The sequence below is a fragment of the Cherax quadricarinatus genome, chromosome 55 (genome assembly GCF_038502225.1).
Source record: "Cherax quadricarinatus isolate ZL_2023a chromosome 55, ASM3850222v1, whole genome shotgun sequence".
Taxonomy (NCBI): domain Eukaryota; kingdom Metazoa; phylum Arthropoda; class Malacostraca; order Decapoda; family Parastacidae; genus Cherax; species Cherax quadricarinatus.
Window position 1 is genome coordinate 25275125 of NC_091346.1, and position 25000 is coordinate 25300124.

Below are 25000 nucleotides of genomic sequence, written 5' to 3' on the forward strand. Positions count from 1 at the left end.
AGCAGTCAGTTTTTGTATCACGGGCTCCAAGAAGCCAAGGGGGCCAACTTTGAAGAAATAAAACAGGAGGAGAAAAAAATGATTGAAGGCATCATGAAAACAATAGGGGAGGGCAATATGACCCAGGTGACAAATTTTCAGAGAATTGGGTGGTTTGCGAGTGGAAGGATACGGCCTGTCAGAGTAACTTTCAAGGAAGAATCAGTTCGAATCAGGATTCTGCAAGAGAAAGCAAGACTGAGAGACAAAGAGGGGTACCAGAGAGTATACCTCGACCAGCGACAGAACACAAGAAGAAAGGACTACACTGAAAGAGAGGGTACAGAGACGCAAGGAGGAACGAGAAGCAATGAAAATGAGCAGGACCCAGACACAGGAGGAAGGGCAAACACACCCCACAGAATCTCCCACCAAAAGACCCCTCCCACCCGCGACATTCCCAACGCAACTGAGCAACCTATACTCCAACCCACTCACTGTTCCTCTGCCACCAACCCCCATATCACAAACCTCACCCCAACAGCTGTCCCTTATGGGCATTCTGACCCCACCCCCCATCAACACATACCCCACCTACACCACAGCCCCATATAGGCCCCCACAGGAAGGCTCTCCCTCCCCCAACCCCAATATACTTGCATGACCACAATGATAGAAAAGAAACTAAAGGTTTGGTACACAAATGCGGATGGAATAATGAATAAACATGAGGAGTGGAGTGAAAGAATCAGTGAAAAATCCCCAGACATCATAGCAGTCACAGAAACAAAACTCGCTGAGATAATAACAGACACAATCTTCCCAACAGGATATCAGATCCTGAGGAAAGATAGAAGGAGTAGAGGGGGAGGAGGGGGTTGCACTGCTCATAAAACACCAATGGGGATTTGAGGAAATGGAAGGCATGGACATGATTGGAGAAAGAGACTACATTGTAGGTACAATTCAGTCTGGAGAACATAAAGTAGTCATTGGAGTGATGTATAACCCACCACAGAACTGCAGGAGGCCAAGAGAGAGTACGAAGAAGAAAACAACAGGGTGATGGTGGACACACTGGCTGAGGTGGCAAGAAGAGCTCACTCGAGCAGAGCAAAGTTACTGGTAATGGGCGATTTCAACCACAGGGAGATCGACTGGGAAAACCTGGAGCCACATTGGGGTCCCGAAACATGGAGAGCAAAGATGATGGATGTGGTACTTGAAAACCTCATGCATCAACATGTCAGGGACACAACCAGAGAGAGGGGAGGGAGGATGAGCCAGCAAGACTGGATCTTGTGTTCACCCTGAGCAGTTCAGACATCGAGGACATCACTTACGAGAGGCCCCTTGGAGCTAGCGATCATGTGGTTCTGAGTTTTGACTATATAGTAGAGTTACAAGTGGAGAAGGTAACAGGAACTGAAGGGGACAGGCCAAACTATAAAAGGGGGACTACACAGGTATGAGAAACTTCCTGCAGGAGGTTCAGTGGGACAGAGAAATGGTAGGAAAATCAGTAAACGAGATGATGGAATATGTGGCAACAAAGTGCAAGGAGGCAGAGGAAAGTTTTGTTCCCAAGGGAAACAGAAATAATAGGAAGACCAAGACAGGTCCTTGGTTTGCACCGAAGGTGTAGGGAGGCAAAAGCTAAGTGCAACAAGAGAATGGAAAAAGGTACAGGAGGCATAGGACCCAGGAAAACAAGGAGATTAGTAGAAGAGCCAGAAACGAGTATGCGCAGATAAGGAGGGAGGCCCAGAGACAGTATGAAAACGACATAGCATCAAAGAAAGTCAAATCTGACCCGAAACTGCTGTATAGCCACATTGGGAAGAAGACAACAGTCAGGACCAGGTGATAAGGCTGAGGAAAGAAGGTGGGGAACTCACAAGAAACGATCAAGAGGTATGTGAGGAGCTCAACACGAGATTTAAGGAAGTATTTACAGTAGAGACAGGAAGGACTCTGGGGGGACAGACCAGATGGGGACACCAACAAGGAATACACCAACAAGTGTTGGACGACATACATACAGATGAGGAGGAGGTGAAGAAACTGCTAAGGGACATCGATACCTCAAAGGCAATGGGACCGGACAACATCTCTCCATGGGTCCTTAGAGAGGGAGCAGATATGTTGTGTGTACCACTTACCACAATCTTCAACACATCCCTGGAAACTGGGCAACTACCTGAGGTATGGAAGACAGCAAATGTAGTTCCCATTTTCTTTTAAAAAAAGGAGACAGAAAAGAGGCACTAAACTATAGACCTGTGTCATTGACGTGTATAGTATGCAAAATTATGGAGAAGATTATCAGGAGGAGAGTGGTGGAGCACCTGGAACGGAACAGGAGTATAAATGCCAACCAGCACGGATTCACGGAAGGCAAATCCTGTGTCACAAACCTTCTGGAGTTTTATGATAAAATAACAGAAGTAAGACAAGAGAGAGAGGGGTGGGTTGATTGCATCTTCTTGGACTGCAAGAAGGCCTTTGACACAGTTCCTCACAAGAGAGTGCAGAAGCTAGAGCATCAGGCGCATATAACAGGAAGGGCACTGCAATGGATCAGAGAATACCTGACAGGGAGGCAACAACGAGTCATGGTACGTAATGATGTATCACAGTGGGCACCTGTGACAGAGCAGGGGTCCCACAGGGAGGGTCGGTCCTAGGACCAGTGCTATTTTTAGGTATATGTGAACGACATGACGGAAGGGTTAGACTCAGAAGTGTCCCTGTTTGCAGATGATGTGAAGTTAATGAGGAGAATTAAATCTGATGAGGACCAGGCAGGACTTCAAAGAGACCTGGACAGACTGGACACCTGGTCCAGCAAATGGCTTCTCGAATTTAATCCTGCCAAATGCAAAGTCATGAAGATAGGGGAAGGACACAGAAGACCACAGACAGAGTATAGGCTAGGTGGCCAAAGACTGCAAACCTCACTCAAGGAGAAAGATCTTGGGGTGAGTATAACACCGAGCATGTCTCCGGAAGCACACATCAATCAGATAACTGCTGCAGCATATGGGCGCCTGGCAAACCTGAGAACAAGCATTCCGACACCTTAGTAAGGAATCATTCAAGACACTGTACACCGTGTATGTCAGGCCCATACTGGAGTATGCACCTGTTTGGAACCCACCCGCACTTGATAAAGCACGTCAAGAAACTAGAGAAAGTACAAAGGTTTGCAACAAGGTTAGTTCCAGAGCTAAGGGGAATGTCCTATGAAGAAAGATTAAGGGAAATCGGCCTGACGACACTGGAGGACAGGAGGGTCAGGGGAGACATGATAACGACATATAAAATACTGCGTGGAATAGACAAGGTGGACAAGGACAGGATGTTCCAGGGAGGGGACACAGAAACAAGAGGCCACAATTGGAAGTTGAAGACACAAATGAGTCAGAGAGATAGTAGGAAGTATTTCTTCAGTCATAGAGTTGTAAGGCAGTGGAATAGCCTAGAAAATGACGTAGTGGAGGCAGGAACCATACACAGTTTTAAGACGAGGTTTGATAAAGCTCATGGAGCGGGGAGAGAGAGGGTCTAGTAGCAACCGGTGAAGAGGCGGGGCCAGGAGCTAGGACTCGACCCCTGCAACCACAAATAGGTGAGTACAAATAGGTGAGTACACACACACACACACACACAGTAGCGATCAGTGAAGAGGCGGGGCCAGGAGCTGAGTCTCGACCCCTGCAACCACAATTAGGTGAGTACACACACACACACACACACACATACACACACACACACACACACACACACACACACACACACACACACACACATATCCAAGCACACACACACACACACACACACACACACACACATACACACACACACACACACACACATACACACACACACACACACACACACACACACACACAGGAAGCTCAGGAGAAATATAAACTATACTACAGATATTTTCACTTGTTGGTCTTAACATGACATAAGAACTGGTCAGCAGAACATGAAGTTAAGGACAATCACCTTCTATTTCCCATTGAATTCGAATTGGTTAGAAGATTAAAAATGATTTAATTTGCCTAAAAAAGTCTGAAAATGTTGTCATTTGGACAAAAGGAAAAGTTATCCTCAACATATCAGCCACATTTAGAGAGGACAGCAGGAGGAGACGCACGAACTAGTTCGTTCTTCTGCTATTCATGACACCATATTTAATCTTAAAGTAAAATATGTTACTAATTAAAATCGAAAATATTATATAAAAATAGGCCAGGACTGGAGTGGATTTTCGACTGGACTACTGCAGGCCTGCCTGTAAAAAGTACTATTAACAAGAAATACAGTGATTTTAACAGTTATAATAACTTGATGATTTTGTTTGTACTGGCTTATGTAGATTCAGCTTCAGCGAGACTATTTTGAAAAAAAAAAAAAAAAAGGTTTTAGTTTTTTGACCTTGACTCTGATAAAGAATTAACGTTACAACTGACAAATTTCCATCTTGTCATGTTAAAGATATCCAGTTGTTGTAGGCACCAGTTATTGCCAGTAAGAACAGTTATCTTGTCTTCCGCTAACTTTCTCCAAAGGTTTTCGTTCTTCACAACTGAACACCTTATTGGATTGGCTTCAACATTTTATCCATAGTGAACTATAACCACGGGAAACAAAGTCCACGGAACATCTGATATGTACAGGCGCCTTTATTCAGTTTTACAAGGCCTATTCCCTATTTCGGTTTCCACGAGATTTCCTCAGAATGCCTCGTCTGGTAGGTTTCAAAATTTTAAACACTCATGTTGTATACTTGAAAGAATATTGACATTGTTAGTGGAGTGTGTCAGCACTATTTTACCAGTTTAAATTTCTAAATGATACAACAATATTTTCCATTAAACATCTGGAGTATGCTTCTTCTGAATGACTTCGTCATTAATGGTTTATTTGCCAAGTAATGTCATTGAAGTGAGAACATTGAGTAGCTTTATATATAGGCTGGACATGTATAGTACATGAAAGGGAGTGGATGGATGCGAGTTGGACCTGCCTAACATGGAGTAGTAGGCCTATTCCAGTAATCCACTGTTACGTTTTTATTGATGCTAGAATTATTTAATAAAATGTTGTTTTTTAACGTAATAATAATCACACTTTAATTCTTAGCAAAACTACTTAGCTAAAATAATGTCATAATTTAATGTAAATTGTTATAATGCTGTAGATAAAGACACTAATGCACGTTTCAAGGCATTGAGGAAACGTTTCGCCCCGAGGAGCGTCTTCAACTGTGCATAAGTGTCATTATCCACATATTGTCTGCACTACCATTCCTGATACACTGACATATCAACAGTGAAGCCTGGTAAGAACCAGATTGTGCGCGCCTCTAAGGACTCCTCCATCACCAACCCCAATGAGTTCACCTTCAGGGACCTGGGGCCTCGTCCACCACCTGCTGCAGATGGTTCAGGTAAATACACACTCTAAAGGCTATTGTTGTCTTTGATGATTCTTGACGAGACAAACTTGAGTAGGTTCAGTCAGATTATGAGAAAAAATTCTCAACTGCCCTAGAACTGCCGAAATTTGTATCATAAGATTAAATCTTAACCTATTGTTCATTTATGACAGAATAAGACAGGTAAATACCGGTTTTGGCGCCAAACTGGTAAGGGACAAAGTAAAGTGTTAGGAAAGAGAAGCTTATGACGACGTTTCGGTCCGACTTTGATGTACAAGTCACTGTGACTTGTAAATGGTCCAAGTCGTAGCGTAACGTCGTTATCAGCTTCTCTCTCTCCTATGTGCGGGTTAATTTTGTATTGTTCCAGTCACAATATTGTGCCCTTTTGCTCTTTTAGCAGTATTACTGATAGGCCGATTACACTTACACCTATTTCTAAAGATCAGAGGAAAGGTTGGATAATTTTAAGAATTAGACACTTTTACAACATTTGAAGCTCTTTATGGAAACATTTCGTCATTCGTCTCTGTACCGGACTGAAGAAGTCACTTGTTGGCGAAACGTTTCCACAAAAAAGATTCCTAAATGTTACAAAAGTGTCTAATTCTTCAACTTGTCGGTCTTCTAAACTATTTACACTATAACTGTCTAAGTCTTCAATTATTATGACCTGTGTAATGAACTCTATCGCATGAAAAAAAATAGGAGAGATACAGGTAAAGCTGATTAAGCTCATTATGAGACAGACACGTTGTCGAATGCAGTCACCGACACACTGAATGCGAGGAGGATCTCCACAAGAGGTTAAACGATGGCTCGCTAGATCCTATGAGTGGTGTTGCTGGATCAGTGCTAACTCTAGATTTAAACCAGAAGATTGTCATGCATCTTGGACTTGCCTAGCTTCAGTCAGTAGGCCAGTTGCAGTGCTCATTCTTTATTCTTATGTTCTTAAAAAAAGCGTAAGTGTTCTCGGCTGGGTATATTCAACCCAGACTGAATTAATTGCATTTCAATTAATCGTAGAGGTTGTTTAGAAAAAGATCGACTCAGTTGTATTTTAGGGGTCAACCTTTTTTTTTAGTCAAACCTTCAGCAGTATGATTAGCAGTAGCGTAGAAGACAAGTGAAACATGTTAGAAAATTACAAAATTTCAGTAAAGTTTGTGTGGCTACCATCTAATGTTAACATCGCAGGCAGTGAGAGAGCTGATGAACTGACACAGGTAGAAGCACAGCAAGAACACACAGACTTCAGGTTTGAAGAAACAATGCAGCAGATTACAAGGAAAACACAAGTCAAAAGAGTAGAAGATGAGTTCATTAAGAGAGGTACGTTAGTAAACAGTGAGTACAGAGCACTGCAATAAGGAATAATAAATAAACGCATGTTTATGGTAGGAAAGGTGGAAATAGAAGCGTGGAGACAGGTGGCCAGAATTCGTTTAGATTACCTGTATATATGTGGCAGGTTGAAGTGGCAATTCCAAGTGGGGAAAGACAATGTAAAGTGTGTGGAAAAGAAGATAAACACACTGTAACTTAAGAGTAAATCATATTACAAGACAGCAGAATTAATACAACAGACATATTAGTATGGTTTAGCACGTTGTAACCAAAGTTGGTAACAACTTCCAAAGATACGCAGGATTTCCTGTAACTTGATAATGATAATTTGTAGAAATAATGATACATGTACATAAGGATACTTTAACTGTAAAGGTAGTGATACCAGTATATTACAACAGCCAGTGATGTAGTTAACACATGTGATATGTCATCAAATGTTTTGTTTGTAAAGCTTTATATTGATACGCAGAATGATCAGGATGTATACACCGGGAAGTGTATATACACTGAAAGTTCAGTTTAATCCCTGTTTAAGGGGGTCTCGACAGGTGGTGAAGAGGTGACACGCAACTTTAATGGTGCTCGTGTAGTCGATAGGTTTAAGTTTAGTAAAGGAAACCATGCACAAGGTGTGCGCTCCTGCCTAGTAAACTGATCCTTGAGACATTCTTAGAAATCGAAATCGAAGATCTTGGTATTATTTTAATTTATTCAACAAGCACAGGTATTGCACTGCAAAAAAACTGTTTTCAATAACATTTATTTAATCAGGCGTCGTTCTAGAAAGGGCAGGGTTGCTCCATTTCTTTGGATCATGAGCCCTTGGCCAGCATGAATACACACCTCCTGCAATAGGTCGTTTGGTGCAGCAGCTGACCGCTCAGCCAAACTCTCCATATTAATCCACAATCTCCTCTTCTTTCCTGCCAGCGCCGCCACCGGCGAACAACGAATTTAACTTCTGTGGCTGCGGGTGGCCAGAGCACCTGTTGCTGCCCAGGGGCAAGCCAGAGGGCATGACCTACCAGCTCTTCGTCATGCTCACAGACTATGAGAAGGACAAGGTAATTCTACTGCAGGAAAAATACGAGGGTTTGTTCATTTAAAGAGGGTGGGAAACCAGGGTCATTGTCCCAGTGGTTGACTACTGATACCCATCACTGGTACACATGTGGTTGACTACTGATACGTTCACTGTGTTGGTTCAAACGCAACACTTTAATGCAAAATAGGTTACTTATATACAGCAAAAGTTCTTTATATACAATAATTTTTTTTCTTAAAAAAAGCTCGTAAATTAATCGTCGTCATGCATAAAGTTTTCACACAATATTAAAGTGCCTCATTTTTTCCCCTCAACTTTTCGGTATCTACAAACAGTTCCACATGTTTCAGTTTGTGCAGTATTCAGTTAGGAGATAATCTTAAAATTCCTGTTGGTCCTTCTTATCTTTCATTTTATCGTCACACATGGAAGAGATCACAATAATCGCGTGATTGTCAATATATACAAATACCACAGTGAAAATAGGAAAAACATCAGAGCGCTTTGCTTACGCACATATTCCCTCTGAAGACGTGTGTAAGCACATGAAAGCGCTCAGATTTTTTTTCTATTTTCACTGTGGTATTTTTATATCGTCACACATTTTAACATGTAGATGACATAAAGGTCTCTTGTGGAAGACACATCAACAATAAGACCTAAGCCTCTTCTTAAAGCTAAATATTTATTTACTAAAACAACCATGCAAGGCTTCCTTAAGCCTCAATAACTCCTGCCCAATATCCAGCATATTTTACAAGAGAAAGGCAGGAGCATATCTTCAACTGAGATGCTCTTAATCCTCTTATTTCTTGCAAATGGTGACCTGCTCTTCTTGACAGGTGGAGGAGCCGAAAGGACCCAGGAAATGTGCCAATGCCGTGTCCTTCTGTGGGATCCTGGACGCTAAGTACCCTGACAAGAGACCCATGGGCTTCCCCTTCGACCGTCGCCCACCTCCCATCCTCAATAATGAAATGGTTACCTCCGTTGCTGATTACGCTAGCCTGGGCAACATATCTCTGACTGACATTACTATCACGTTCCTCAACAACCAGCTCAAGAAGTAGATATCTGTCGTGTTTGTCACTTTCCTCAAGTTCTAGAAATACATAGTTGAGGTGTCTGTCACTTTCGTAGTATATTTCAAACGTAGATAGTAAGGATGCCTCTCATTTTCATCAAGTTTGAGAAGTAGATGGTGAAGGTATCTGTCGTTATTCGTTGTATTGCAACCGTTGGTGATAGGGGTACCTGTCGCTTTCATCAAGGTCCAGAAGTAGATAGTGGAGGTATCTCATCATCAGTACAAAATGATATATATAACACGGTATCTCAAGACCTTTATTAACGACTGACTTCCTTCCTTAAAATATTTGAATCTAGGCTTTTATAACTGCCTCTGTTTTGAATCTCTCATTCCTTCCTTTACCTCCATCTCTACCTTCCCTCTATCCATTCCTCCATCTGCTTTCTCCCTCCTTCTCTGTCTACCTCGTCCATCCACTCCTGTAGCCTCCTGTGGACTGAGTGTGGTGACGGAGAATATAATAATACTTCTAAGTGTAATGATGATGGAATGTTGTTGAGTGTAGTGGAGTGAATTTAGCGAAGATGAAATGAATATGGAGTAATAAATATAACAGTGGAATGTGGCAGTAAGTGTTAAGATAAATGGATGTCCTGGAAGATTGAGTAGTGATAATATTGGAGGCACAATGGTGGTATAATGGCTAATGTACGTGACCAAATTAAAATGTATTTTTTTTTTTCACAGTACTGTATGAAATTAATAATTTTATCTAAATTAAATACACAATCAATTCTTTATATAGGGAAATAATACTGACTGGGAAGATGAGTATAATATTGAATGTGCTATTCGAATTTTTAATGTTTGCTTTATAAAATAAATATTTGTTATATTATATTCAGTATACTCATTTCAACAGTACTTCCTTAATTTATCAGTTATCTGTGTCATTTCTGTCAGTTTTTCTTAGCGTTGAAACACCCAAGTTTGTGACTAAGGTTTGTATACCAAATGGAAAGATCGTTGTAGCGTAGTCACTCAAGACTCCGTGTTTGTGTTCTTGAATTAATTATTATACTTTTGATTGTTACCAATTAAGGGTATGGGATGTGGAAGGGTGGGGTGAGAGGAGTGAGGGGTGTGGAGGGGCGGGGTGAGAGGAGTGAGGGGTGTGGAGGGGCGGGGTGAGAGGAGTGAGGGGTGTGGAGGGGCGGGGTGAGAGGAGTGAGGGGGGAGAGAGCTGTGAGGGGGGAGAGAGCTGTAGAGGGGCGGAGTGAGAGGAGTGAGGGGTGTGGAGGGGCGGGGTGAGAGCAGAGAGGGGTGTGGAGGGGCGGGGTGAGAGGAGTGAGGGGGTGAGAGCTGTGAGGGGGTGTAGAGGGGCGGAGTGAGAGGAGTGAGGGGTGTGGAGGGGCGGGGTGAGAGCAGAGAGGGGTGTGGAGGGGCGGGGTGAGAGGAGTGAGGGGGGGTGAGAGCTGTGAGGGGGTGTAGAGGGGCGGAGTGAGAGGAGTGAAGGGTGTGGAGGGGCGGGGTGAGAGGAGTGAGGGGTGTGGAGGGGCGGGGTGAGAGGAGTGAGGGGTGTGGAGGGGCGAGGTGAGAGGAGTGAGGGGTGTGGAGGGGTGGGGTGAGAGCAGAGAGGGGTGTGGAGGGGCGGGGTGAGAGGAGTGAGGGGTGTGGAGGGGCGGGGTGAGAGGAGTGGGAGGTGTGGACGGGTGGGATGAGAGCTGTGAAGGGATGTGGAGGGGCGGGGTGAGAGCTGTGAGGGGATGTGGAGTGAGAGGTGTGGAGGGGCGGGGTGAGAGCTATGATGGGGTGTGTAGGGGCGGGGTGAGAGCTGTGAGGGGGTGTGGAGGGGCGGGGTGAGAGCTGTGAGGGGTGTGGAGGGGCGGGGTGAGAGGAGTGGGGTGAGAGCTGTGACGGGGGTGTGTAAGACCGGGGTGAGAGCTGTGAAGGGGTGTGTAGGGGCGGAGTGAGAGGAGTGAGGGGAGGGTGAGAGCTGTGAGGGGGTGTAGAGGGGCGGAGTGAGAGGAGTGAGGGATGTGTAGGGGCGGGGGTGAAAGGAGTGAGGGGCGGGGTGAGAGGAGTGAGGGGTGGGGTGAGAGCTGTGATGGGTGTGTAGGGGCGGGGTGAGAGGAGTGAGGGGTGGGGTGAGAGCTGTGATGGGTGTGGAGGGGCGGGGTGAGAGCTGTGAGGGGGTGTAGAGGGGCAGGGTGAGAGCAGTGAGGACGGTGTATGGGTCAGTGTGGCCGTGTGTGAGGCAGCAGCAGCAGGTGGGAGGTACACACATACACACACCATACACTACCTTCAGTGTGTTACTCGCACAAGCAACCTCCACACCTTGTGTACCTCACTCACCACCTACCAAGAAAAAACACAATATATCTCACAGTTTTCTGCCCTATTGAGGGGAAAAAATAACTGACAACTCGTTTCAGATAAAATATGTTGACATGCTGATAAGAATATGTGGCGGGAGAGAAAAAAAAAACACGTTTAACACCTCTTAAGTTCATTTTGTAAGCATTATGGAAAACATGAGGAAGCAGATACACATCTGGATACCAAGTGATTGAAAAAGCTCAAACCTTTAAAGCAAGTGAGACACTGATGCTCTATAGACATTTATCTGTAGCATATTTGTGTTCAGGGACGATAAATAGAATGATAGTAAAATAAATCATTAGCAAGCGAGAATAAACAGTGTTAAGTGATAAAAAAAGGAATATAGGTAAGTAACACTAGCGTTAACGAGTGACTTGTCAACAAGTGGGTGTACCTGATGACCTGGTATTGTTGAGTCCGGGGGGGGCATCGCCCCCGATGATTTATCAGCCTACACGGCCCGAATGACAGCGATACATGGGGGGGAGGGAGACATTTGTTTACATTTCTTTCCCTCTGGACGGACTGAACAATGAACATTCAGTGAGGTGACGGCGGAGCGTCAGGTGGTGATGTGTTGATGAAGTGGTGAAGGTAATGGTGCCCTGGTGACTAAGGGCACCAGCACTGACGTACCCACACACATCGAGGCGCATGTGTCTTCCAGTGTATATACACTTGAGAGTTTACCTTCATTCCATTCTGAGGATAAAAATATGCAGCGATTATAGTTTAGGCAGCCCTCATAGTTCACGTGCATCGCTAAGCTATAAATCTAACAAACTACTGTAATTAACTTCATATATTGGCCACGCCAGTGGTGTACGCACACGGAGGGCCGCACCATATACTTGGTCACATCAGTAGTGCACACACAAACGTGCCGCACCGAAATCTAGCACCGAGCCCTGACAAACACTCATCCACTCCACACTATTACTACCTACACACGGACCTGCTGATGGGCCCACACCATCACCCACTTACGAGCCATCATCAATACCCAGCCAGGTCCCAGACAACCAATAAATGAACAAGCAAGGTGCCCCCAGCAAGGAGGTTGAAGTGTGGATTCAGAGTCAATGGGCGTGTGGATACTTGTGTGTGTGTGGTAGAGACGCTTGGGCAGGATGAGGGCGTGTGGGTGTGAGGCCAATCTACCACCTACCCACGTCGTCACCTACAACTACGTGTCAGCCAACTACATCCCCAGTAAGATGATCAGGTCAGGACCTTATATGATGTTGATGTTAATTTACTAAACTGGAGGGGTTGGGTATACTCATAACCCCCAAACTTGTTTCCCCATCTTTTAATCTTATCTAGTGACTCGCTAAAACAATAATTTCAAAGGCGTGTCAACCCTTTATAAGTCCATCAAGTAGAACTGAAGAAAACATCTGAAGCAAGGTGAACTCTTAGCATACATGTACTGAGATATATATCTCGAGTCGTACATATCCTGTGATAGTCATGAACACTGTATGCAATTCTGATTTAATTAATGAGGTAAATAGCTCTTAAAAAATGCGTAAACTAATGAATGTAATAAATTAACTGTGTCTAGTTAATGGCCAAAGTCGGACCTAAACGTCGTCTTAAGTTTCAATCTCCTATGTGCGGGTTATTTGTGTAATCTAATATGACTCACGAAATCGTAATGACACGATTGCAAACAAACCATATAAACCAAACCATCACGGGTTCTAATCCCGCCCGTGGTATGGTTTAAGCTAATATATTCTTCATTTGGGATGATGGTTCAGTTATAACTGGTCTACTGATATAGACAAACATAGCAAATTATGAACCAATATTTTCTAAACAAACCATGCTTATCTCCGAGTCTACATGATATTGCATGTGTATGGCGGGTTCAGTGTTTCCTGTGCATCCCACTGCAAAACTGGCGCCACCATCGCCTCTATCTCGAGTTCGGCTGTCTCAGCACTCCAGGTTGATCACACTTGCATTTCTTTGCTAATGATATCACACGTCTTATTTCCTGGGTGGCAAGCTTGGGCTTGGTTGTAGACTTGGTCCAGGTCATTGCTGATGGTGGTGCCACTTCGTTGGAGAAGACCCGGGCTAGTACCCGTCCTGGCAAACCTACCTGAACCTGGTACTTCGTTCGAAATTCCACCACATCGAAGTGTCTGTATAATATGGTTACTGTCAGGTCTCGTGAAGTGGTTTAAGCATCCGCTGACCTACCACATCAACACCCCATACAAAAAAGAGGATCATTACTTAGTAGTTGGATCCAACTTGAGTACTGGCGACAATAGTGAAGAAAGACGCGTTGCAAAAAAAAACTTGTAATAAAGTTGGTAGAATTACCGACAATATGTAAAGTAAAAGGACACAAGTGCAACTAATGTGACATTTATTGTGGCAACGTTTCGCTCTCCAGGAGCTTTATCAAGCCATTACAAACAATACATGGACACAGAGGGTATATAAAGGCTCAGAGTGAGGTGAATACTAGTGAGGTACCATTTCGATGTTCACTAGTGGTAGTAGTAGTAGTAGTAGTAGTAGTAGTAGTAGTAGTGGTAGTGACAAAAGTAATACAATATGGTAGAGCAATTAATTCGTACATGAGTAAAAGGATATAAAAGCTATTACTTGGGTAACATAAAAATAGGTTGGACAAATATATAAACTGGAATGAGGCAGCTTGTTTCAGTGTTCACTCTCTGTGCTTTGTGTAGTATAACAGGAGAGACTATGTGATGGCAGGGTTTACTGTTTTCAGGAGGATTCTTGCTAAGACTTCGGAGATGGTGAAGCTGCCGTTGTTTTGTTTAATTGTATTCGAAACAGCGATCAGTGCTGATTCAAGGCACTTGCGTGTGCGGAAATTATTTTCTTTTATCACTAATTGGGCGTCTCTGAATTTCATAAGATGATTGGTGGAATTTCGGTGTTGTACACAGGCGTTGTTTAAGTTGTCGTTCCTGCATGCGTATATGTGTTCATTGAGGCGGGTGTCGAGGTTTCTTGCTGTTTCACCTACGTAGATCTTGTCACAGCCTCCACAGGGTATAGTGTAAACTCCTGCATTGACTGGTTCGTGGTGCTTGGGTTTTGTCCTGGTTAGATCCTTTATTGAAGTGGTAGAAGCGATGGCGACTCTGGTGTTAGCTTGTGAAAGTACTTTTGAGACGTTTAGTGCAACCTGGCTGTTGGGAAGAATTATAACTTTGTTGGGAGCGGTGTTGATGCGTGGAGAATTGATGATCTGAAGAGCTCTTTTCTTGCAGTCTTTGATGAAAAAAGAAGGAAATTGTAACTCAGTGAATGTTTGGTGAATGTAAGTACATTCCTCGTCAAGAAACTCAGGACTACAAATTCGGTATGCTCTTAGGAAAAACCCGATGATGATGCCTCTTTTGGTCTTGGTATCTTGACTGGAATAGAAGTGTGTGAGATCATTTTTATTGGTGGGTTTCCGATAAACTTGAAATCTTAGGTTGTTGTCTACTTTGTGAATGAGGACGTCGAGGAAAGGTAGCTTGTCATTGGACTCTTCTTCTAGTGTAAACTGGATCGCTGGTTCAACTGCGTTGAGCCTTGCCTGAAGATCCCGTACATCAAAACGTTTTGGAGTTATTACGAGGACATCGTCCACGTAACGCAACCAAGTGACGCTTGAAGGGATGATGTTGGCGAAGTGTTCGGACTCTAGGTGTTCCATGTATAAGTTGGCTAGGACGGCACTTATTGGGGACCCCATTCCCATGCCGTAGGTTTGTTTGTAGAGCTTGTTATTGAAGGAAAAACAGTTGAAGTTAACACAGAGTTCAATCAAGTCAACAAAATCTCCGGGAGGTAAAGGAAGATTAAGGTCCTGGTTGACTTTACGTCGTAGAACCTCGATGGCTTTTTTGGTAGGTACTTTTGTTGGAGGTTAGCTGTGGTGACTGTGCTGAGAATATGCTCAGCAGTGTGTTGGTCAATCTGAAGACTGGCCCTCATATTCCTTGCAGTTTCAAAGGTTATATACAGGGCCTTCTCACTGCAGCTTTATGTGAACCTTCTTCTTCTAATCTTCCTAGAAGATACATCACTGCCCTTAAGGACCTCGCCAACGACCCCAACATTATCGTCACCACCGCCGACAAAGGAGGTGGAGTCGTCATACTCAACACCAGTGACTACAACACTAAAATGATGGACCTTTTGAATGATCAATCTACATACGAACCCATCAGCACTCAACAGTGGGAGACGCTCACCAAAGACTTTCTATACAAAACCAGACAAATACTCAAACGCACTAGAGAAGGGAAGAAACTTCTGTACTTGTTACCAAGCAACCCTAAACCAGCACACATGTATGGTTTACCCAAGACCCATAAACACAATATTCCTCTCAGACCAATCACGTCAGGAATAGGCAGTGCTCCACACAAACTAGCCGGAGTTCTTGCCAAACATCTTTCCTGCCTTCTGGGGACCATCAGCCCCGCTCATCTTAAACACTCAGGCGACCTTCTCAACCGCATCCGTAACCTCTCCATCCGTAACAAGAAACTAAGCAGTTTGGATGTGACTTCCCTCTTCACAAAAGTACCTACCAAAAAAGCCATCGAGGTTCTACGACGTAAAGTCAACCAGGACCTTAATCTTCCTTTACCTCCCGGAGATTTTGTTGACTTGATTGAACTCTGTGTTAACTTCAACTGTTTTTCCTTCAATAACAAGCTCTACAAACAAACCTACGGCATGGGAATGGGGTCCCCAATAAGTGCCGTCCTAGCCAACTTATACATGGAACACCTAGAGTCCGAACACTTCGCCAACATCATCCCTTCAAGCGTCACTTGGTTGCGTTACGTGGACGATGTCCTCGTAATAACTCCAAAACGTTTTGATGTACGGGATCTTCAGGCAAGGCTCAACGCAGTTGAACCAGCGATCCAGTTTACACTAGAAGAAGAGTCCAATGACAAGCTACCTTTCCTCGACGTCCTCATTCACAAAGTAGACAACAACCTAAGATTTCAAGTTTATCGGAAACCCACCAATAAAAATGATCTCACACACTTCTATTCCAGTCAAGATACCAAGACCAAAAGAGGCATCATCATCGGGTTTTTCCTAAGAGCATACCGAATTTGTAGTCCTGAGTTTCTTGACGAGGAATGTACTTACATTCACCAAACATTCACTGAGTTACAATTTCCTTCTTTTTTCATCAAAGACTGCAAGAAAAGAGCTCTTCAGATCATCAATTCTCCACGCATCAACACCGCTCCCAACAAAGTTATAATTCTTCCCAACAGCCAGGTTGCACTAAACGTCTCAAAAGTACTTTCACAAGCTAACACCAGAGTCGCCATCGCTTCTACCACTTCAATAAAGGATCTAACCAGGACAAAACCCAAGCACCACGAACCAGTCAATGCAGGAGTTTACACTATACCCTGTGGAGGCTGTGACAAGATCTACGTAGGTGAAACAGCAAGAAACCTCGACACCCGCCTCAATGAACACATATACGCATGCAGGAACGACAACTTAAACAACGCCTGTGTACAACACCGAAATTCCACCAATCATCTTATGAAATTCAGAGACGCCCAATTAGTGATAAAAGAAAATAATTTCCGCACACGCAAGTGCCTTGAATCAGCACTGATCGCTGTTTCGAATACAATTAAACAAAACAACGGCAGCTTCACCATCTCCGAAGTCTTAGCAAGAATCCTCCTGAAAACAGTAAACCCTGCCATCACATAGTCTCTCCTGTTATACTACACAAAGCACAGAGAGTGAACACTGAAACAAGCTGCCTCATTCCAGTTTATATATTTGTCCAACCTATTTTTATGTTACCCAAGTAATAGCTTTTATATCCTTTTACTCATGTACGAATTAATTGCTCTACCATATTGTATTACTTTTGTCACTACCACTACTACTACTACTACTACTACTACTACTACCACTAGTGAACATCGAAATGGTACCTCACTAGTATTCACCTCACTCTGAGCCTTTATATACCCTCTGTGTCCATGTATTGTTTGTAATGGCTTGATAAAGCTCCTGGAGAGCGAAACGTTGCCACAATAAATGTCACATTAGTTGCACTTGTGTCCTTTTACTTTACAAAAAAAAACTTATACGTGTGTATTTGGACAACGCTTCGTTCTACTGAGCTTTATCAAGTCATTATTTTATGAAGCTACACAGCGAAACTAACTGATGAAAGTCTGTGCTGCAACTTGTCTATTGTTCACTATCTGGCAGTTGTCCGCGGTATGGTGACACCGACCAACTGTGGATAAACACTCGTGTACACTTCAGGACATTTCTTAAATGAACCTTTACTTGTGGCGAAACGTTTCCTACAATAAATATTCTCAACTGTACATAAATATTTTCTTCACTGCCTGGTAGAGTCCTGAGACAAAGTTTAAAGGAGAAGGGGAAAGGGGGAGGACTCGTGGGTGCTGTGACTGGTCTCTGTTAAACCCCACGCAAGTATCAGATACACGGTGGGATAAGTTGAACTGAGGATGCACTTTGTGTGAGACCCGTGGCCCGGGGGGATAAAAAAATTTGCAGCGCCTCACACATCACTTTTCTGACGACGTGTGAAGAACTCTGGGCTTGTTTACTGCCTCTTGAGCTGAGCACTCGTCCATCCCAAGGTTCCATTGAGTCTCGTATGTGTATTATCTGAGAGTAGAGTATAACGGATAAAGGCTGTAAAAGCTCCCATTAGAGGTACTTGTTTACATAGTGTAGGAAGAGGAAGTAGGAATGTTTAACGTCTAGACACATTCCTTGTATATCTATCCTCAGCTTCTCTGGTTCATTAAAGTGGTTTAGCTTCATTATGTCGTGTGAATTATAGGATCGTATCCCGCAACAGGGTGACTCTCCTGCTGAATGCCTTGCGTTATTACATTCCCCGAAGTAATTCGTGTCGGGTGTGGGATGCTGTGTTACCTCTTCATTTGTCCAGCCTTCAAGCTGGCTAATAGTTATGAAATGGATATTTATTACCTTTTGTATGTTATTATTGTCCCCCAGCTAGCCACCGTTGTAGTCTGACTTTCGCAGCTGCTACGGACAGCGACTGATTTTATTGCGATGAGGATTATATATCCTCAGTCATAACACAACTTTTTGCATGTAAAATTGTTAAGAGATGCATTGTTAATTACGTCTTATAAAGAGGCACATTTGAATCTGCCTTTTAGATATAATGGTACATCTATTTCTTGCCCTACTAATCTGGGAGAGGCACTCCGGGAAATGTGTCTCCTGTATTCTAGTAAAAAGCACCAGAGTAGAGGAGATAATAACTAGAACAGAGTATACTACAAACTCTGGCCATACAATAGAGCGGAAAAATAATGTAAGGGACCTGGGAGTAGTAATGTCTGAGGATCTCACTTTCAAGGATCACAACAGTGCCACGATCGCACGTGCAAAGAAAATGATAGGATGGATAATGAGAACGTTCAAAACGAGAGATGCCAAGCCAATGATGATCCTTTTCAAATCACTTGTTCTCTCTAGGCTGGAATACTGCTATACATTAACATCTCCATTCAAAGCAGGTGAAATTGCAGATCTAGAGAGTGTACAGAGATCCTTTACTGCACGTATAAGTTCTGTCAAGCACCTTAACTACTGGGAACGCTTGGAAGCACTTGACTTGTACTCGTTGGAACGCAGGAGGGAGAGAGATATCATAATCTACACTTAGAAAATCCTGGAAGGAATGGTCCCAAATCTGCACACAGAAATCACTCCCTACGAAAGTAAAAGACTGGGCAGGCGATGCAAAATGCCCCCAATTAAAAGTAAGGGCGCCATTGGTACACTAAGAGAAAACACCAAAAGTGTCCGGGGCCCAAGACTGTTCAACAGCCTCCCATCAAGCATTCGGGGAATTGCCAATAAGCCCCTGGCTGCCTTCAAGAGAGAGCTGGACAGATACCTGAAGTCATTGCCGGATCAGCCGGGCTGTGGCTCGTACGTTGGACTGCGTGCGGCCAGCAGTAACAGCCTAGTTGATCAGGCCCTGATCCATCGGGAGGCCTGGTCTTGGACCGGGCCGACAGTGATGCTCGAGAAAGTCGTGAGGCCAGCCTCCATACTAGAACACGAGCTGCCAGGATACATTGTATAAGCCAGTGCTCATGGCACTAAAGGAACTCAGAGAGGAAACATGACCCTGGCATGCAAAATATACCAAGGACAGAAATTCTTTTAAGAGAGGAATCAGAATTGGGGAATACAAATGGCAGTTGAATATCTATATAAATCATAAGAGACTTGAAGAAGCATTTCTTTAATGGAGTTTAAAACGAGACGATAGAATCTACCTGACGTCTTGGGTTCAGAGTGAATACTATGGAACTTATTCAAAGAAATAACCCTTCAAGGAAGAGGGTACCTTGATGCCGTGCTAAAGGCTCTTGATCTAAGAAATTAGAGCTACACTTCTCTTCCTTGAATCAAAGCTTATTACCTCCCATGTCTCAGACGCTATATTGTCCTGTGGGTTTAACGCTTTCTAATTGATGTAATAAAAAAATATAGAAAAAAAAAGTTGAGGCAGGTTCAAGAGCTGAAGCTCGACCCCTGAAAACTCAATTATTACAAGTAACGCAGGTTCAGTGTGACGAAAAACTAATTTAACTTTGAACTATGAATGTATTAAAGTTTTCCCTTCATTCCATTTTTTTTTTTGCAAATTTTGCAATATTCTGAAACTCATTACCTGAGTTAGCTGTTGCTGAGAGATGGTTACATCTCTCATGATGAGTTGAGGCTGCGTCACTGAACGTAGAGTCCCAGAGTAAAGTCCTGTCAAATACACTGTCAGATATACTAGACTCAGCTTCAAACCAGTGTGTAGTATATCTTTACAGTACAATATACTGCAGTACAATACACAATAATGCGGTACAATATGTATTAATGCAGTACAATGCAATACAATGAAGTACAATGCAAGTTTATTTCAACATAATATATCGTTTATCCAGAAATGGATGACACTTGAGAGTCTGTTGAAAGTCCATAGTCCTACAGAACATTTCGTGCAGGCTTAACGTCGATTTTGTTTGTTTTCTGCCTAACTAACCTTGAGTCACGTCAAATAAACTCCTACATGTGAATTTACTGTACTAGTAAATCTGGTATATTCACTCTGGGACATTTTCTCACTATTGTGATGTTCCTCTGAGGATTTTAACATAAAAACAATGATATACTACCACTCCATTACTACAGCTACTACTACTATTGCTACTACCATTACTATTGCCTCCCTTCACCCTTCACTTCCTTTCTATCTCTGGTGCCACTAATATTACTCTCCTTACTTTCTACTACCACTTCTATTACTATTACTTCCACTACCATCCTTACCACTACTAATACTTCTTTTTCTTCCTCTCTTGGTCCCGTCCCTGTCCCCCTCGCCTACGTCGTTGTAAGCTTCTCTCTCCTATTTGCGGGTTGTGTATATATTACCAGATATCCTCCCTGAGAAGGCAAACCTATAATGCTTGCGAGAGTTCTCTTCCACCAAGGTTTCGTTGCCATAACTTGAGAACGCTTGTTGGGATGGGCTTCAAACTTCCAATACTATTTCAGTATTAAGGGGAATGTTCGGATTACTACTGGACTGTTCAGGAAAATTTTATACATGAAAATAATGCAGCAGTTTCCTTGTGATAACTTATGAACGCATTTTCCGTTTGGTTTGAAACCTCCAGATGTTACTGAACTTTTGTAAACAATTTTCTCACCTATAAGAAAAATAAGACATTAATTTATATAAATTTATATTTTCAGCTTACTTCTATACTTGCTTTCTGTCTTCGTATAGATGGGAAGTCTCGCAGATATGTTACAAAACCAGCAAGATATTTCAAGACTGGTGTGGCAACTTTACTATATTATTTTCTCATCTGAATCTAGAAACAAATAAATTCAACGTGATGAAATTTTGTTTTTAAAATGACATTAGTCAAAATATCTGCAAGTTATTTCGTCTCTTGGTAGTCTGGGTTCTAGACAGTTACAGCTGCGGGGAAGAATTACGAGGTTGGTTTACTGTTTTGATTGGAGGAGGAATGTGTTCCCTAATTTTGTTTCGAAAATTAGATATATGTATCACTAAAATTTTTATGTTTTCCTTGAGAGGGAATTTTATCAAATAGGAAAAATCTCCGAGATTTGGAAAGTACTTGAGATTTTTCATATTATTATTATAATCAAGAGGGAAGCGCTAAACCCGGAGGATTATACAGCGCCTGGGGGGGGGATGTGGAAGGCATTCAGGCTTAATTCGGGGAACTGGAGCACAGATCCAATTCCCTAAATCAAGAGCCCCTCACCAACATCAAGGAACCTTCCTTGAGGGGAGATTTTTCATAGAATCTTACTCGGGCCAAAATCTGAGTTTCTGTTGTATCTGTTTTATTCCAAATTTTGAAACTAGTTATATTAATACCTTACACTGAAATATTAAGTTCATGAAGATATGTAAACATATCAGCCACCAATTATGTGGAAAATTGCATTTATCTGAATGTATCATTATATACATAACAGTAAATGAACATAGATAATTATTATTTTTCAGTTAGACAGGTAGGAATTTGGGACACCTAGGTCGCAAATGTCCCCCTTCGATACCTACCACTGTCATATCCACAAGTTGCTCTGGACCTATTAATTAAATGAAATATACATCACCAGGAATGCTGGTAAATATATAAATTTGTGGACTGTATATTAAAATTAAAAAAGGATTATAGTATATACACATTTATATAACAGAAGGAGAATATATCTTAATCATAACACTCACCAATTTGACTGGAGATTAATGTGCATCATACTCAGAAAACCTCAGTCTATACATGAAAATAACAACTGGCCAGAGTTATAACATAACAGACTTACCTGAGGTTCCTGGAGCTGTCTTATTCAGTCGCCTGATATCTCAAGTTATGCAGGACTGCACATCCAACAATTTCGCCTCCTATTTGAGAGGTGTCAACCCAATTTTAACCTCTAGAGCACGAAAAATTCTTCCCGTTACACTAACGTTTACTTGGCTCATTCAAAACAAAATGGCGACTGAGCCCCCCAGCCGCAGGTTTCCCATTTTCGATAACATACTTCTTTTAAAAATACAATATAGGGCATCTATTTACCTATAAATTACCGTATTTCCGGAAAATATATACAGTATTTTCCACAAAGTATGTAACTTTCTGTATCCAATATTTCTTACTTAAATTGTGGGCTAGTTAAGAAAAAACTCTTATTAAAAAATATGTCTTCTTGCAACTCGTAAAACTGATCCAACATTGACTTTCCGTGACACATGTGCACATAACCAGGTGTTGCACATGTCTTATTCATTAACTGTCGGTATTGTATATAATTATTGCAGTGATACTTAAGTCTCTACGAGATAGTCATAGAACTTGACAACGAAGTTGTAGAGCTTTGTGAAAAATTCGAATTTTTCAATGCAGTACAATAAATATCCTGGAATTAAGTGGATTTTGGTAAAATTGACATTTTTGACTACCTCACTGAGTGCATAGTTTAGTTTTCGTGGAGTTATTTTAATTACAGTCAAACGTCGCTTAACAACGGGAAGGTTTTAATTATTATTATTATAATCAAGGGGGAAGCGCTAAACCCGGAGGATTATACAGCGCCTGGGGGGGGGATGTGGAAGGCATTCAGGCTTAATTCGGGGAACTGGAGCACAGATCCAATTCTCTAAATCAAGAGCCCCTCACCAACATCAAGGAACCTTCCTTGAGGGGGGGGAAGGTTTTAAGAAATGTATAGTTTGGTGATTTCATCGTTGTGCGAACGTCACAGAGTACTTTTACAAACCCAGATGGTATAGCCTACTGCACACCTAGGCTATATGCTTTATTTTGTCGATCATATATTTGCTTGTAAGCAAATAATGAACCATGAACATTCCTCTCTGTCAATGAAAATCTTTTGGTTTTGGGGTCCATGTTTTCAAACTTTTTAAGGAGCTTGTTGAGGTCTGCAGAATCTTCTGGTAAATCCTTCACTGTGAATTTTCTTTGGGGCTTTTCTTTTTCTTCTGTAGTTTCCTGTTCTCTTGCCTCTTCTTCAGCTATGGCAACATTAGCAGTAGATTTTGTACGATTGGGGGGCATCATGACCAAAACACAAGATTAAATCAAGTACAAAGGAAAATGATGCTATCAAGAGATGATGTAAATACGAGATGTATGAGGCTGCTGCCGGGGTAACACCCCATACTGTTTTACAGTAAATTTTTTTAATAAGTAGAAAGAGTACGCTCTAGAATAACGATGCAAACTACAGTATGGTAAATACATAAACCAGTAACATAGTTGTTTATTATCATTATCACTATCAAGTATTATGTACTGTGTGATTGACAGCAGAGTAGGTTTGTTTACACTACCGTCGTATATGCAGTCCGTCGTTGAGCGAAACGTCGTTATGCAGCGCATGACTGTACAACTACATAACAATGATGATAACAACATTTATGCTAAAAATGTAGAGCTATTTTTGTCCTTCATGCCGCAGCACCTGACGTTTTTCCCTACCATCAGTGCATATACTGGAACATAAATAACAAGACATTCCATATTTCTTCGTAAACGAACTGATCAAATTGAATATTTTTTCACCATTCTCCTTTGTATGGACTGATGAAGCCACTGTGTGGCGAAACGTTTCCTCATTAAAGATACCCAAATGCTGCACATGTGTCTAATTTATCAACTTGTCGGTTCTTTGAACCATTCATCTACAGAAAGAGGTTTGCAAATAAGCATAGCTTCTTCGATAGATGATTCATATACATAGCGAGTAAACACAAGCAATATTGCTATACCTGTACTAACGCAGTATGGAGCCACAGAAGCATTGTTGCTAACACACGAATACACAAATGCACTCTTCTTCTCATGGAGTTTGGCAGATTTTCTTTTCTTTTGTCAGGAAATAGGACAAGTGTTTCCTGACGCGGGTCTTAGTCATATGATGACCCACAGCTTATGGTTATGATTATAATCTTCGTGTCTTATTCAACAGTTGTTCATATCAAAACAGTCTGTTAGGTTCATTATTACACCATTACATGTTACACCTCATCTTACAACGCGTATCAGTGGCAATAGTGGTACTTAACTCTTTACTCACCACCAAGAAGAAATAGATGCAACAGCAGCAAAACTCGAATTTATTTTGCCTTTAATATTTTCCAATTCTACCATTCCTCACTGTGAGTTTACTTCTTTGCAACCAACAATCTATGTTAAGTACATGACAATATGTCTTATAAATGTGTAATTTGTGTCCACCAACACAAGACTCAGACATGGTTACTGTCTGAAATAGCAACTGCAAGAGTAATAATAATTTCATAACTTGAGAGCAATAATAAATCTGTAAAACATGGTTTACCTGACTAAACTTAAATAATAAAAATACTAAAATTCAACAAATCAATCAGACCACGAGAGGATGTTTACAGTGCGGGCTCATGTTGCCTACTGCTGCTGTGAGAGCCGCGACATGATATTATTTTATACCTCTCTCCACGGAACTCTGAGGTTCCGTGGGGACTGGTGTTGTGTTACTGGGGGACTGGTGTTGTGTTATTTGGGGATATCTATCTAAGATCATTGCGGTGCCAATGGAACTTCAAGGACCCCAATGGAAAAAATCA

General features: G+C 42.2%; 2 protein-coding genes across 3 annotated transcripts in view; both read left to right on the forward strand.

The window, feature by feature from the left end:
- The window catches only part of LOC128698903 (phenoloxidase 2), a 63223-nt gene extending 53461 nt beyond the window's left edge, over positions 1-9762 (forward strand). Inside the window, exons 13-15 of one of the 2 annotated variants that reach the window (XM_070096950.1) lie at positions 5327-5443; positions 7718-7851; positions 8675-9762. In XM_070096950.1, coding sequence (XP_069953051.1) covers positions 5327-5443; positions 7718-7851; positions 8675-8902 — 479 coding nt within the window. In that variant the 3' untranslated portion in view covers positions 8903-9762. Of the gene's footprint in view, positions 1-5326; positions 5444-6634; positions 7646-7717; positions 7852-8674 lie in introns of those variants that run through there. The other variant, XM_070096951.1, reaches the window with a different exon arrangement.
- A 1298-nt stretch (positions 9763-11060) lies between these two features.
- The window catches only part of LOC128698966 (probable G-protein coupled receptor B0563.6), a 150884-nt gene continuing 136944 nt past the window's right edge, over positions 11061-25000 (forward strand). Inside the window, exon 1 of the mRNA XM_053791429.2 lies at positions 11061-12472. Within this exon, the coding sequence (XP_053647404.2) occupies positions 12378-12472 (95 nt within the window). The 5' untranslated portion in view covers positions 11061-12377. The remainder of the gene's footprint in view (positions 12473-25000) is intronic.